General features: G+C 41.0%; 1 protein-coding gene across 2 annotated transcripts in view; it reads right to left on the bottom strand.

Moving 5' to 3' along the window:
- LOC5569737 (tyrosine-protein kinase-like otk) overlaps positions 1-13,258 on the bottom strand; it is a 269,493-nt gene that overhangs the window by 45,707 nt on the left and 210,528 nt on the right. For both annotated transcript variants that reach the window (XM_021853097.1, XM_021853098.1), the window contains exon 5: positions 803-986. In XM_021853097.1, coding sequence (XP_021708789.1) covers positions 803-986 — 184 coding nt within the window. The remainder of the gene's footprint in view (positions 1-802; positions 987-13,258) is intronic.

Here is a 13,258-nt window from a genome sequence, read left to right as displayed (position 1 = left end):
CAGTGAACTTATATAAATACTTCAAACAAAATATGTATATAATGAATTTACTTTTTCAGCAACATTATTAGTTAAGGTGAAGATGAATCGAAGCCAAAGTTCAAATTTTCAAGAGCACGGATCTGGAGAACCAAACATCCGTTTGAGTTGAAAACCTAATCGATTGGTCACCACCAGCTAGTGACCAATCGATTAAGTTTTCAGCTTAAACGGATGTTCGGTTCTCCAGATCCATGCTCTTGAAAATTTGAACTTTGGCTTCGATTCATCTTCACCTTAAGGCCGCACGGGACGTCATTATAATCACTATATCCATTTGAAGAAGGAAATCTCAAGTACTACTCCATATATGCGAAAAAATCATCACTATATTCTATATATGTTGTGTACAACCCATTAAATTTTCAGCTTCATCGGTTCACTTAAACTCGAGATTTGCTACTGCAAAGTTTTGATGATAATTGTTAGAGTGAGACAAAAGATAGGGAAAATAACACGGTCTCCCGTGTCACCTTAAGGCTGGAGAGATAAGAATTTGTAATGTATTTTAGTCTTTACGTTGATATGATAGTTCTTCCAGTGTTGAATATATTATTTTCGTTTAAAATGGCTGAAAATTTGGCAAAACTCAATTGACTTCATGATAACAATGATGATATATAACAAACATATAAGTATAACAAACTGTAAAGAAGATATGGGGACGGCATTTTGGAACTTTCTTGTCATTTGAACCACCCTAAGCAGCACCCTATCCATCCACACATTACACTCATGCGAGTCACTCATGGAATGGCCATACCTGAACCACTCGATATGAATTCCATCGTCGTCTCTTCCGGAGTTGATGATGCCGCCGCCGCCATTGCTGGTGCCGTTTCCGTTGCCATGATTGGACGAGCTTCCCGTGTGACACTTCAGCACAATTGCACCGTTGCCCTTTTCCGATTCGTGCTTCACCAGTTGCACCACCGGAGCGGAAGTGCCTGCAAAATGACATGGAAAGATCGGGAAAAATAAAAATTATTACATGAATTGCAGCACGGATCATTGAATGAAGAAGATTAAAAGCTTTTCAGCTCGACTGAATGGCCGTTTGGATCCAGTGCCGGATTTGGGCTATGGGTGGGCAAAGGATTTTCTAAACACAGCATTTAATGCATATGTCATGCCAAAATCTGGCGTAATAAACTTGAACTTTGAATAGGGTTGAATTGCCGATTATGGCAATAGTGGGAACAAAAATAGATTATCAGGGTTCTGAATTTTCGTATCAATGATGCGAAATCTACGATTTTTCGCACGTAAGGAGAATGCTTTTTTCGCTTCCTCACGTGAACATCTTTTATCGCTCACACTAATTTTCCCTGGAGCTACGATGGTGGATAATCGAAAATCACTCCACTCTGGGGATAATTTATTTTTCACTCCATCATATTTTCGCTCACCAACTGCTCCCGAGAATTATCACTATGTGGATACACAAAAACTACTGCTGGCGACGGGATTCGAACCTAGAACATTGCTAAAAATAGCCGCGATGCGTGCACGCTAACCATGCTACCACGCCAACCCCCCCCGCGAAGTGACAGATAACGCAATTTTCACGTACCTACTTGCAACGTAAACATTGGGGCCATCCACCGCTGCCGGCACGATTTTTCACTATGGCAGATCGGAATTTTGTTTCGTTGTTGACGGATGCAAAACAACGAATGGAATGAAATGGAATAAGGGCGAGTCTGATATTTTCGTTTTCCAATGAAAATAAATTTAATAAAATCACTAAGTTTAAGCACTAAATGAACTTCAGAGCGCACCAATTCGTTCGGTAAAAAGATTAAATGACCTGTTAGTGCTTTTTTTTGCGGGAAAGTAATCCATTAGAAATTACTCACAATACAGGCTAACTGATTTTTGGATCGCTTTTATTCGCTCACGAGAAATATTGTGGGCCTCGCGTCCGTGCGGTTAGTGTCGTCAGGCATTTAAGCGCATCGTGTCATGGTGTGTGGGTTCGATTCCCGCTTCAGCCATTGAAACTTTTCGTCAGGAATGTTTCTTGGCTGTGCCACTGGAGCATGCTTGTCCATTGTCTAGTGCTAAGTTACAGTCTGTGCAGCTAAATGGCTGAAGACGGAGTCCTTGTCTTTTTATTTGAACGGGTTTCAATGAGATCGAATCAAGTCGAAAAGTTATATTTTTTTATTTGCAGTTTTTTTCTATGCGGAAAAGTGTTCAATTTTTCTCATACTCACCACCAGAGGTCTAAGCAAAGACTTATTAAAGACCTCCATGTCCCTTGCAGTTGTCCAAAATTTTATGGCTCATAAGGTAATCTAGAATTCCGTTCAAAGTGCATTGCGATTTGTCAAACTTGGGTACCTTTGGCACTACCGAGGGACCAAATGCAGTAATAGAAGTGGTACCAATCTGAGCCCGAGTGGGACGGACCTGGTCTAAGTTTCAATCAAATAAGCCTATGAACTAATATACGATGACGCCATGCTGCAACTTCCAGCGAGAAGCAAACCTTTACTGCATACAGAAAAATGTAAAATAAATGTATGAATACAGAAAAATAAACGATTGCACATTTATCCATGCATTGTTTATCCGGTGAACATTCTTGTTGGTGCGGATGTCATTTTATGTAATATTTAGATTTAGATTGGAAAAAAAATCAACAAGAAAAGAAGACTGTGGGAAAGTCCATTGGATGAATTACCCAGCTGTGCAAAAGCGGTAATGGCCGCCAAAAGTTAGCTTACTTTCTGTTAGGGATCCAACATATTGACGTTTGGCTTGAGTCCGGTCAATTGACTTGTCCACCGGTGTGATAAATTCACTCGGTACAAGAATTTTGACACTTTAGCGGGTCACGCTTTTCAATGCTCCCCAAGTGTCAAAATTCTTGGACTGAGTAAATTTAGTGCACCGGTGGATAAGTCCATATCAAGCGACTCATGTGAAACGTCAGATCACTAGATCCGCTCGTAAAAAGCTGGATAGTTTATCCAATAAATTTATCTGATTGAAACATAGACATGTGGGGGTGACTTTGAGAAAAAAGTGTTCAAATCCGCAAAAAAATGTACTGCGAGTCAAAAGCTGGATATGATCTCAGAATGATTTCAAGCTTATAACTACAGTCAATTTCCCATAAATTATTGATCATCGTAAATATTTAAGGGATGATTCAAATTTTACGTAACGAAGAAATTTGTCAATTTAAACCCCTCCCTCCCTGAAGTAACAGATTTTGTATGGAAACTTTCAATTTATTGTATGGACCGTAACACTACAAAAGACCCTTTCCCTCCCCCTGTTGTGTCACGTAATATTTGAACGATCCCTAATAAATTTGTCTTGCTTTGAATTGCCAAGTGGTCAATAAATAACTTCGTAAACAAAGGATCGGTTACTATAAGCAACTTACAGCATGCGGACCACATCACACCACTATTTAAAACTCGCTCGTGGGCCATACAAAATCTTCCCGATGGCCGTACAAATCCTTTCAGAGAATCTGAATTTGGTAATCACTTATTTATAATTATATTACAAATGCCAAACAAAAATTGTGAACCTCATTTTATGTCCATCAAGCATAATTCTAGTTTACGCCCTGTTTGGAGCACACTCCGTGATTTCATTGAGTTTGACAGTACCACGGACCAAAATTTTTCGGTACACTGACGTTGTACTGCAGCTGTCATGATGCTCCCGGGTTGTGTAACACAAGTAAAATAGAAATATTTCAACGTAAACAAGACAAAGGTCGTTTTTCAACGTAAACAAAACAAAATAAGATTGAAAACACGTCTTTGATTAATTGTTTTATAGTGCTTGTTATTTGAAATGATTTATTTGATACAGTGCTTGAGTTTAATGAAAAAGAAGTTAGATTGTTAGTGCCCTTCCTGAAAATAGTTATTTAGTACTTGCTAAAATAAACTACAAAGCATATTCAGAAGTTCTTCCTTTGTTTGAGCAGTAATTGGGTTGTTTAGTGATGAATAATTCACAGTTTTTTGTTGCTTGATCGAAAGAGCACATTTTTCTATGTATAACATGATTTCATTCCGTTTCTATATCTGAATTAAGATATAATAAATGATTTAAAAAGATTTCAATTCGTCGACTCAATGACATTTCAATTTACATAATGACAGGTCGTCCCGAAGAAAAATTTGCCGACGGGTGATTGAAAAGTGATTTCCATACTAATTTCCAACGTGTTTTTAAATAGTTCCAGATCATGGAAAATTGTGGAACTTTGGATTCTAGTTCAATTTTTAACGTAGATTCAGAATATGTAAGAAACTTGGGCAAAGTTGGGAACCACTGTTCTATCGTTGAAGTTGTTTTTCGTGCTCGCGAGTTTTCGATCGTTCTGTCAGTGTTTTTGATCTGAAAAATTCCTATAGTGGACTCGAACTATTCCTAATGGACTTGTGAATCACTGATAATTACAATTTGTGCAAATAAGACTACGTGTGTTGTGTCATTGAGTGATTTGTTTTTGTGCGATTTGGACAATTATTATCGCCATTGGCAGTATACCCTTTCTCGCTTTCGGATTTTTGAAGCGCCATCTAGCAGCAAAATTGGAAAGCTTATTTACGGCTACTATCAAGGCTGCATACTTGTAGGCGCTTAACATCGATTATTGCTAACCGTACCACAGCGGTGCTTCGGAACAGTATTGCTTTCGTCGTTACATCATGGATTCATGCCAAGTGTGTTCTATGACTTTGGACTCGGGAAGAGCACTTTCATGCAATGGAACATGCAGCTCGATATTTCATTTCACCTGTGTTGGCTTGACCAAAACACAATATGCTTCCTTGACTGCAAAATTGGGGATGTTTTGGTTTTGTAACTCATGCCGCTTAAATTTTGAGCCGGCCGTATATGACCGCGAGAGAACCATCATGAAAGCATTACGAGAACTGTTGATAAGAACAGATTCGATGGACACCCGGCTTGGAAATTATGGAGAAAATCTCCTTAAAATAAACAAAACTCTCTACGACAGCCAAGTATCGATGCCAGCAGATTCCTCATCGTTTGCAAAGCGCATCGAACAACTGACTCTAGATGATTCGTCTGATGATCCAATAAACCGTTCGAGATCTTGTAACGAAACATCCTTTTTCGAAGTATTGGATGCTGTAAACTGCTCGATTGCGCAGCCGCCGGAAAAGTTTGTAGTAGGAAACAATAAACGTGTTCAAATACTGGACAATCCCTCCACAATACCTGCTAATTTTTCAAATGGCTCTCGCACTGATGTTTCCACACCTGCAGCTTTACCTCATTGTTCAAATCGCCAGAGCAGAAATATTCTGGATGCATCGGTTTCTCCTACACGTACGGAGGGCGCAGCTAGACCGAATAATGCTCTAAAAGTCGCAAGCAGAGTCCAACACTCGAACGATGTTGAGGCTTTCTACGCAACCCCTTTTGAACCTGAGCAAAGTGAAGAGGAAGTAAAATCGTTCGTTGCCGACATCACTAATGCTCATCCGTCCTTGATAAAAGTGACGAAATTAGTTCCACGTGGAAGAAGTCTTGCGGATCTTTCATTCGTGTCCTTCAAGATAACTATTTGTAAAACCTATTCGAAAGTTGTTAGCGATGTCTGGTATTGGCCGGATGGAATCTCTGTTCGTCCGTTTGAAGCCAACTCAAAAAACGAAACGGCCGTACGTCTTCAGAATTCGTCATGAATGACAAAATAACCACTGCAGAATCTGATCCTGATTCACCATACCTGGGACGCACAACATCAAGCACTTTGGAAGCCTCTTCGCCACCCATCATAGTCGAGAGCATCCAGCCAGCGCACATCAGTCGTCCCAGTCCTATGTTTGGGATGGTCGAAGGGGTCCTCCAGTCTGTGCACTCAGGCAAGTACGAAGCAAATAAGGACATTACCTCTTCTGAAGACGTTCCCTCCCGCAGCGTATCTAGAATTGCCCAATCATCATTTACTACAGCCATTTCTGGAGCTACAGATTTTCAGCAACAGCCGGAACGCACGTTATCATCTTGCACATTGGAAGCCTTGGAGCCCCCCATCACAGTCGAGCCCATCCAGCCAGCGTTCAGCAGTCGTTCCGGCCCTGTGTATGGGTCTGGCGAAAAGGTTTTCCAGTCCGTGCTATCAGGCAAGTACCAGCAACATAAGAACACTATCCGCTCTGATATCACTCCTGCCCGCAGCTATCATGAATCGCACCACAGCTCTCAACTTTCTACACCGGGATGCACGCCTGCTAGCTCTAAGGAAGGCCCCAACTCCCTCGTCACAGTCGAGCCATTCCTGCCAGCGACCTGCAGCCATCCCGGTCCTGTGTACGAGCAAGAAGAAGGGGTCTTCCGGACGCACTTTGCAGGCAAGTACGCACACCGCCAATCTAATACGTTTGCAGTAAATTCTACCGCTTCCAGCCCCATGTATCATCAACTCCACCAACGGACGTCATCTCAAACAGAACCGGCTATCAGTATTGCCTCTGGATGTTCTACTCAGTCCCAAACTCACCAGAAAATCGTTACCAACTCGGAAGCCTCTTCAGACGTCCTGATCTACTATCAAAATGTCGGTGGTATAAATAGCGCCATGGACCGATGCACGAGTTCACTATTTGACGTTTGAGCGGTGCCGTGTTATTTACGTGACCATGGCAACGAATGAATTCGGCACCGCTCTAACGTCAAATTCGTGAACCCGTGCATCGGTCCATATCAGACTATGGACCGATGCACGAGTTCACTATCTGACGTTTGAGCGGTGCCGTGTTATTTACGTGACCATGGAAACTAGTGAATTCGGCACCGCTGAAACGTCAAACTAGTGAACTCGTGCGTTGATCCAAGGACCGATGCACGAGTTCACTAATTTGACGTCTGAGCGGTGCCGAATTCACTAGTTTCCATGGTGACATAAATAACACGGCACCGCTAAAACGTCAAATAGTGAACCCGTGCATAGGTCCATAAGCTAGCGTGTAGCGACGCCTGCTACGACATTTACGCTTTTACCGAAACTTGGCTGAACGATAATACCTTATCAAACCAACTGTTCGACAACTCTTTCTCTGTTTATCGTCAAGATCGTTCGTCCACGAATAGTTGCAAGAGTTCTGGTGGGGGCGTCTTGTTAGCTATCCGCTCCAGCTTCAAATCGCGCCTTCTGAATCCTCCAAATGATTTGACAGTTGAACAATTGTGGGTTGCAGTTACAAGCCTTGAAAATACTATTTTAGTTTGCGTCTTGTATACCCCGCCGGATATGGTTAACAATGACGCGTTAATCGACAAGCATTTGGCATCACTTGATTGGATTGTCTCGAAAATGGGCGTCAAGGATAACATCATTATTCTGGGCGATTTTAATCTACGCGGCATTACTTGGCAACGCGACTCGATCGGAACTCTTTTCCCAGATTCAACTTGTTCATCTATGTCGCTGGCAACGCGAGAGTTGCTGGATGCTTACAGTACTGTCGGACTCAAGCAGTTGAGTTCTGTCTTGAACGAGAACAATCGATCACTTGATCTGTGTTTTGCTAGCGAGGATTTGTGTCTTGATTGCTCTGTCATGCGCGCGCCTTCGCCTTTAGTAAAAAACTGTCGGCATCATCCTCCACTGCTTATTACCATGAGAAGAGCGCCTCAGCTTCACTACGTTGACAGTGCTTCAAGTGTTTTCTACGATTTTTCGAAGGCCGATTTTTGCGGAATGAATGTCTTTCTCAGAAATGTAGATTGGAACCAGATTCTTAACGAAGATGATGCTAACGAAGCTGCTTCATCGTTTACTAGTATTCTACTCTACACTGTTGGTCAGTTTGTGCCACTGAAAACACCTCGTGAGCCAGTCAGACCCGCTTGGTCTAATTCACATCTGAAGCATCTAAAACGTTTGAAAAGAGCAGCACTCAGAAAGCACAGCAAGCACCGCACCGACACCACCAGAGCTGCTTATGCCGAATCAAACGCACTGTATATCAATCTCAATGAACGTCTTTACCGTGCGCATCTAGTGCAGATTCAAGATCGCCTCAAGTCCGACCCCAAAAGCTTTTGGCGTCATGTCAGTGACCAGCGGAACCAAACAGGTCTACCATCTTCAATGACGAACGGAGCTGATTTGGAAGCCAACTCATCAACAGAAACTGCAGAATTGTTTCGAGCTCAGTTCAGCAGTGTATTCACCGCTTAGGACATCAGTACAACTACTCGCAATGTACCACAGCTGTCGAATCCAGGTCTTCCTGTATCAGTTACTTCCAACATGGTGATCAGCGCTTTGGACAAACTAAAGTCTTCGAAAGGATACGGTCCAGATTTCATCCCATCAGTTCTTCTTAAAAAATGCGCTAGTTCTCTGGCGTTACCTTTAGCTAAAATTTTCAATACGTCTCTGCTTACTGGCGAATTTCCGGCTTGTTGGAAGGATTCATTTGTTTTTCCCGTATACAAGAAGGGTTGCAGACAAAACGTTGGGAATTATCGGGGAATAGCTGCATTAAGTGCAATCTCTAAACTTTTTGAGCTAATCGTTCTCGATAAACTTGTTCAAACATGTGCACATTATATCTCGCCTAACCAACATGGCTTCATGCCCAAACGATCAACAGCCACAAATTTAACTGTTCTAACTACCTTCGTAATTCGCGAGATACAAAAAGGTCACCAAGTAGATGCCATTTACACTGATCTGTCGGCTGCATTCGACAAAATGAATCATGAAATCGCACTTGTTAAATTCGATAAGTTAGGATTCAAAAACAACTCACTCAAATGGTTACGCTCATATCTGATCGGCCGCAGCATGTCCGTTAAAATCGGCGACCATATTTCATCACCTTTTCCGGTTACTTCTGGTGTACCTCAAGGCAGCCATCTCGGGCCGTTTCTATTTTTATTATATATGAATGATGTCAATTTAATTTTGAACTGCCTAAGTCTATCATACGCTGATGATTTGAAGCTGTATTATGTAATCAAACACAAGAACGACGTTGTGTTCTTGCAGCAACAGCTTCAAGTTTTCGCTGATTGGTGTCGACGTAATCGGATGCTACTGAATGTATCGAAATGCTCGGTGATATCTTTCGGCCGAAAACACTCATTATTAGTGGAAGATTATTACTTAAATAATACTAAATTGCAACGAGAAACGACAGTTAAGGATCTAGGCATTTTATTAGATACTAAATTAACTTTTAAAAATCACGTTTCCTACATTGTGTGTAAAGCCTCTTCGCAGTTAGGTTTTGGGGCTGTTTGGGCACATCAGGAGTTAATCATCAATGTTAACTTCCTTTTCCCGATCAGCCTAGATAGCCGCGTAGTGTCGGTAGCGGTTGTTTCAATTGGCTAAGAATTAACACTACGGACTGCCTGTTCCGGTGGTAAAAGTCCACCTAACAGGTGACCCCTAATTCATGTGGCTTTAAGCTTACCGTGCCTAAGAATGAATGGTTAGGGGGGTCTAAATAAAACCTAACCGCAAACGGAGCCTGTGGAGTACCAGGGCGCCCTCTACAGTATTATGCCCTTCCTGTGCTACCCGGAGCAATGGTGCAGGTGACCTTGTGTTTCTCCGAGATAATCGGCTGCCCTTCTTCAGTCTCAAGCCTGAGGCTAAATAAGGGTGGGGTTATTAATACGTTGTAACTTAGTTTAAATTTTCACCTCTATGGTTTCGCATTATGCGTATTACACAGTGTGTTCTGTGCTTTTCGCCTTTGGCGACTTTTAAGAGATACCGATATGGTTTTTTCGCTGCTGGTCTTTTTCGTTCTGAGATTGCGAAAAGCTTAACCCTGTCTAGTTTGGGTAGTGGCTACGGTTAGGATAGCTTTGTTAGACCAATCTTCAGCATACAATATCAGCAATGATCAATCTTTGTAGACTCATGCAAATGCTACAGCTCAAATGGCGCTAGTTCAAAAACCTTACTTTTGTGAACTTTTATCTAGGTAACCTTGTGGACCCAGTTTTTGCTACTTTCAGAAAAATGAAATGGCAAACTCGCGTGCCATGCCTCGTGCATGCGTGCTCGTAAATAGCGCTATCGTTGCTACACTCATTTCTGAGTTAACAACCAGAGATGTATGTGCTGTCACAATTGATGTTTCTGTTGGTGACCTCAATAGGAAATACGTCTTTCGTTATGAAGTGTATTTACCACATGATGAACCATCCCAATGGATGATTTCAAACGAGTTGTTCACTGCCTATGAAAAGGCCTTCTGTTCCGTGTGGGCAGTGATGCTGATACTCATCACATCATCTGGAGAAGATCAGCTATCAATTTGAGAAGCTCCAGTCTGATAAAGTGCTTAAGTAGTTCAAATCTTGGATTACTTATTTTAGGGAATCGCCCAACCTTCATGGTATCTGCTAGTGAAGAAGTGTTAGACATGATACTCTGCTCGAACAGAATCAGTCACAAGTTGACGAATTGGCATGTATCAGATGATGAATCATTATCTGATCATCGCTACATACACTGGGAATTGGTTGTGACCAAATTCCATGGATTCTCTCCGTCCATTGGAAATCCTAGTATTTCGGATGTTTCCACTTCCGGTGAGTTGGGACACAATTGTCCTTGCTTCGAGTGATCTCATAATTGCTTGTCACTTTGCTTATAGGTAAATTTTCTACACAACTCCCTTCACAGGAGAAGTGGACGTCTGGCTGTTTGTAAAGTATGTCAGATAGTCAGGCTGCTATAAAAGCTCTTGCTTCGGCCAACTCAAGGTCGAAGCTTGTTAGCGCATGTCGAACTCAAATTGAGGAACTGAATTCAGTCAACTCTGTTAACCTTGTATGGGTACCTGGCCATTCTTCCATCGCTGGAAATGAATTGGCTGATGAGCTAACTCGCGATGGAGCATCGCATGACTTCATTGGCCCTGAGCCGGCTATTCCAATTTCGAAGTGCTGGGTGAAGCTTCAGATTAATTCTAAAGCTGCAACTCAGCACAAGCAATATTGGAATAGTTTGGAGTCGTGTCGTCAAACAAAATTGTACATAACTGAGCCATCTCCAAGGGTGGCGAAGTATTTAACAAATCTGTCAAAGCAGAATTGCAGTCTCTTTGTCAGAGCGTTGACAGGTCACTGCCGACTCAACTATCACATGGCAAATATTCAGCGTGTTGTCTCATTTGTGTGTGATAGTTGTGACTCCGATTATGGAACTTCGTATCACCTGATATGCAACTGTCCAGTTTATGCGCAAAAGCGTTTCCAATTATTTGGTAAACATTTACTAAGTGAAACTGAATTCAGAAGCCTGAATCATCAGGACATTCTGTTATTCTTAACCCGCTGTGGTAATGAGCTATAGGCTCTCTTTACGCTCATGCGTTTTGCAGTGCCCTTTTTAGGGCGCTGTTCGAACCCATTGTGGTATGGAGCTACATGCTCTCATTTCGCTTATGCGATCTTCCCTCTTCAAGGGACCCCACTCCTATTTCCTCCCATCTTTCCCTTCCCTTTCCTCTCCCATCGGGTAGATGATGAAATAGGCTCAAATATGGCGATGGCACAAATCTCCCAAATGGCGGGGAACGTGCCTTTGGAGCCGGCCTTCTGATACCTGATAGGCATTTTATTAGATACTAAATTAACTTTTAAAAATCACGTTTCCTACATTGTGTGTAAAGCCTCTTCGCAGTTAGGTTTTGTTTTACGATTCGCGAAACAATTTAAGGACATATATTGCCTGAAAGCTTTGTACTGTTCCTTAGTTCGACCTATACTGGAATATTCAGCCATAGTTTGGTCCCCATACTACCAAAATAAGGTTCAACGAATTGAAAAAATCCAGCGCAAGTTTGTTCGCTTCGCTCTTCGTAATCTCTACTGGAGAAATCCCTCGAATTTACCAAGCTATGAGAGCCGCTGTATGCTGATTAACTTGGAGCTTCTTCACGCAAGGCGAGATGTTTCAAAAGCTTGTTTCATCAGTGATCTACTTCAAAATCAAATAGATTGTCCTGCTTTACTCGCCAGGTTAGATATTAATATTCGAAGCCGTAACCTACGATCACACTCTTTTCTGCATTTAAATGCCGCAAGAACAAATTATGGCTTAAATGAACCACTGCGTAATATGTGTCGTACTTTTAATAAATGTTTCGAAGGATTTGATTTTCATGTTTCCCGCAATGTGAACAAGAGTAGATTTAAGAGAATTCTTTGTTAGTTTTAAGGTGTATGTTATAGCCGTTAAGCATGTCATTGGGGTGTATAATTTTAACCTGTTGACAGTAATAATAATAAATAAATAATAAATAAATAAATAATAAATAAATAAACTGGATACCACAAAACAAGCCAATTGTGTTTCAAATAATATTTGATTAAGTAGATAAAAAAATCGAAATTTAATTATACCATTTAATTCCACTAGAGTTTGTAGCCTTTGACAGATACGCGTATTTCGACCTCAACTGTAGGGCCGTCTTCAGTGTCGTGTACTAGACTTGACTTCTAAACAGCTCGAAGATTTATTATAATATTGATTAGTTTAACCATCACACCAAAGCATTTTATGAGTAAATTGATGGAGATAATTTAATGAATACAACTCGATTATCCGGGATTCGATTATCCGGAATTTTAGACTCGATCATCCGGAATTAGTTTTTGATGTTATTTTTTTCAGTTTTAATGCATAAATTTGAGATAATTTGTTATTGCAATATGCAATATAAATGGTTTTGCAGTTTTGGACGTTAATATGAAAAGGAGGGTTAAAAAAGGATTTTTGTGTATGCTGGCCAAAATATTTTTTTCTTCTCAAGACCCTTAATGTTCCTAGAAATAATTTCTGGCTACGCCACCGCATCACGTAAATAAAACAACGAAAAAAGATAATATTCAAGTTCTTTTATCACAGATTTTAATTTTTCTTTTAGTGATTCGATTATGTGGAAGATTCGATTATCCGGAGTGAAAAAAAAACGATACTCCGGATAATCGAGTCCGACCTGTAATTCAAAATGAAGCTTGTTCAGCTTTTTTCGCTTTTTAAGGTAAACAATCAACATTCAACAAAGTTTGGCAGTTTGGGAGTGCTGGTGAGAAGAATATATTCAAAAAAAGTGAAATGGATATTAGTTTTGCATTTTCCTAACAGAAATTAGTGCTTGAAAGCGATGGTTCATTACAGCTCTGCCCATAACTGCATATTTGTCACATTCGACATTTTTGAAAATTT

The sequence above is a fragment of the Aedes aegypti genome, chromosome 3 (assembly GCF_002204515.2).
Source record: "Aedes aegypti strain LVP_AGWG chromosome 3, AaegL5.0 Primary Assembly, whole genome shotgun sequence".
Classification (NCBI taxonomy): Eukaryota; Metazoa; Arthropoda; class Insecta; order Diptera; family Culicidae; genus Aedes; species Aedes aegypti.
Note: the sequence above shows the minus strand (reverse complement) of the source record. Positions and strands in the feature narration are given on the sequence as shown.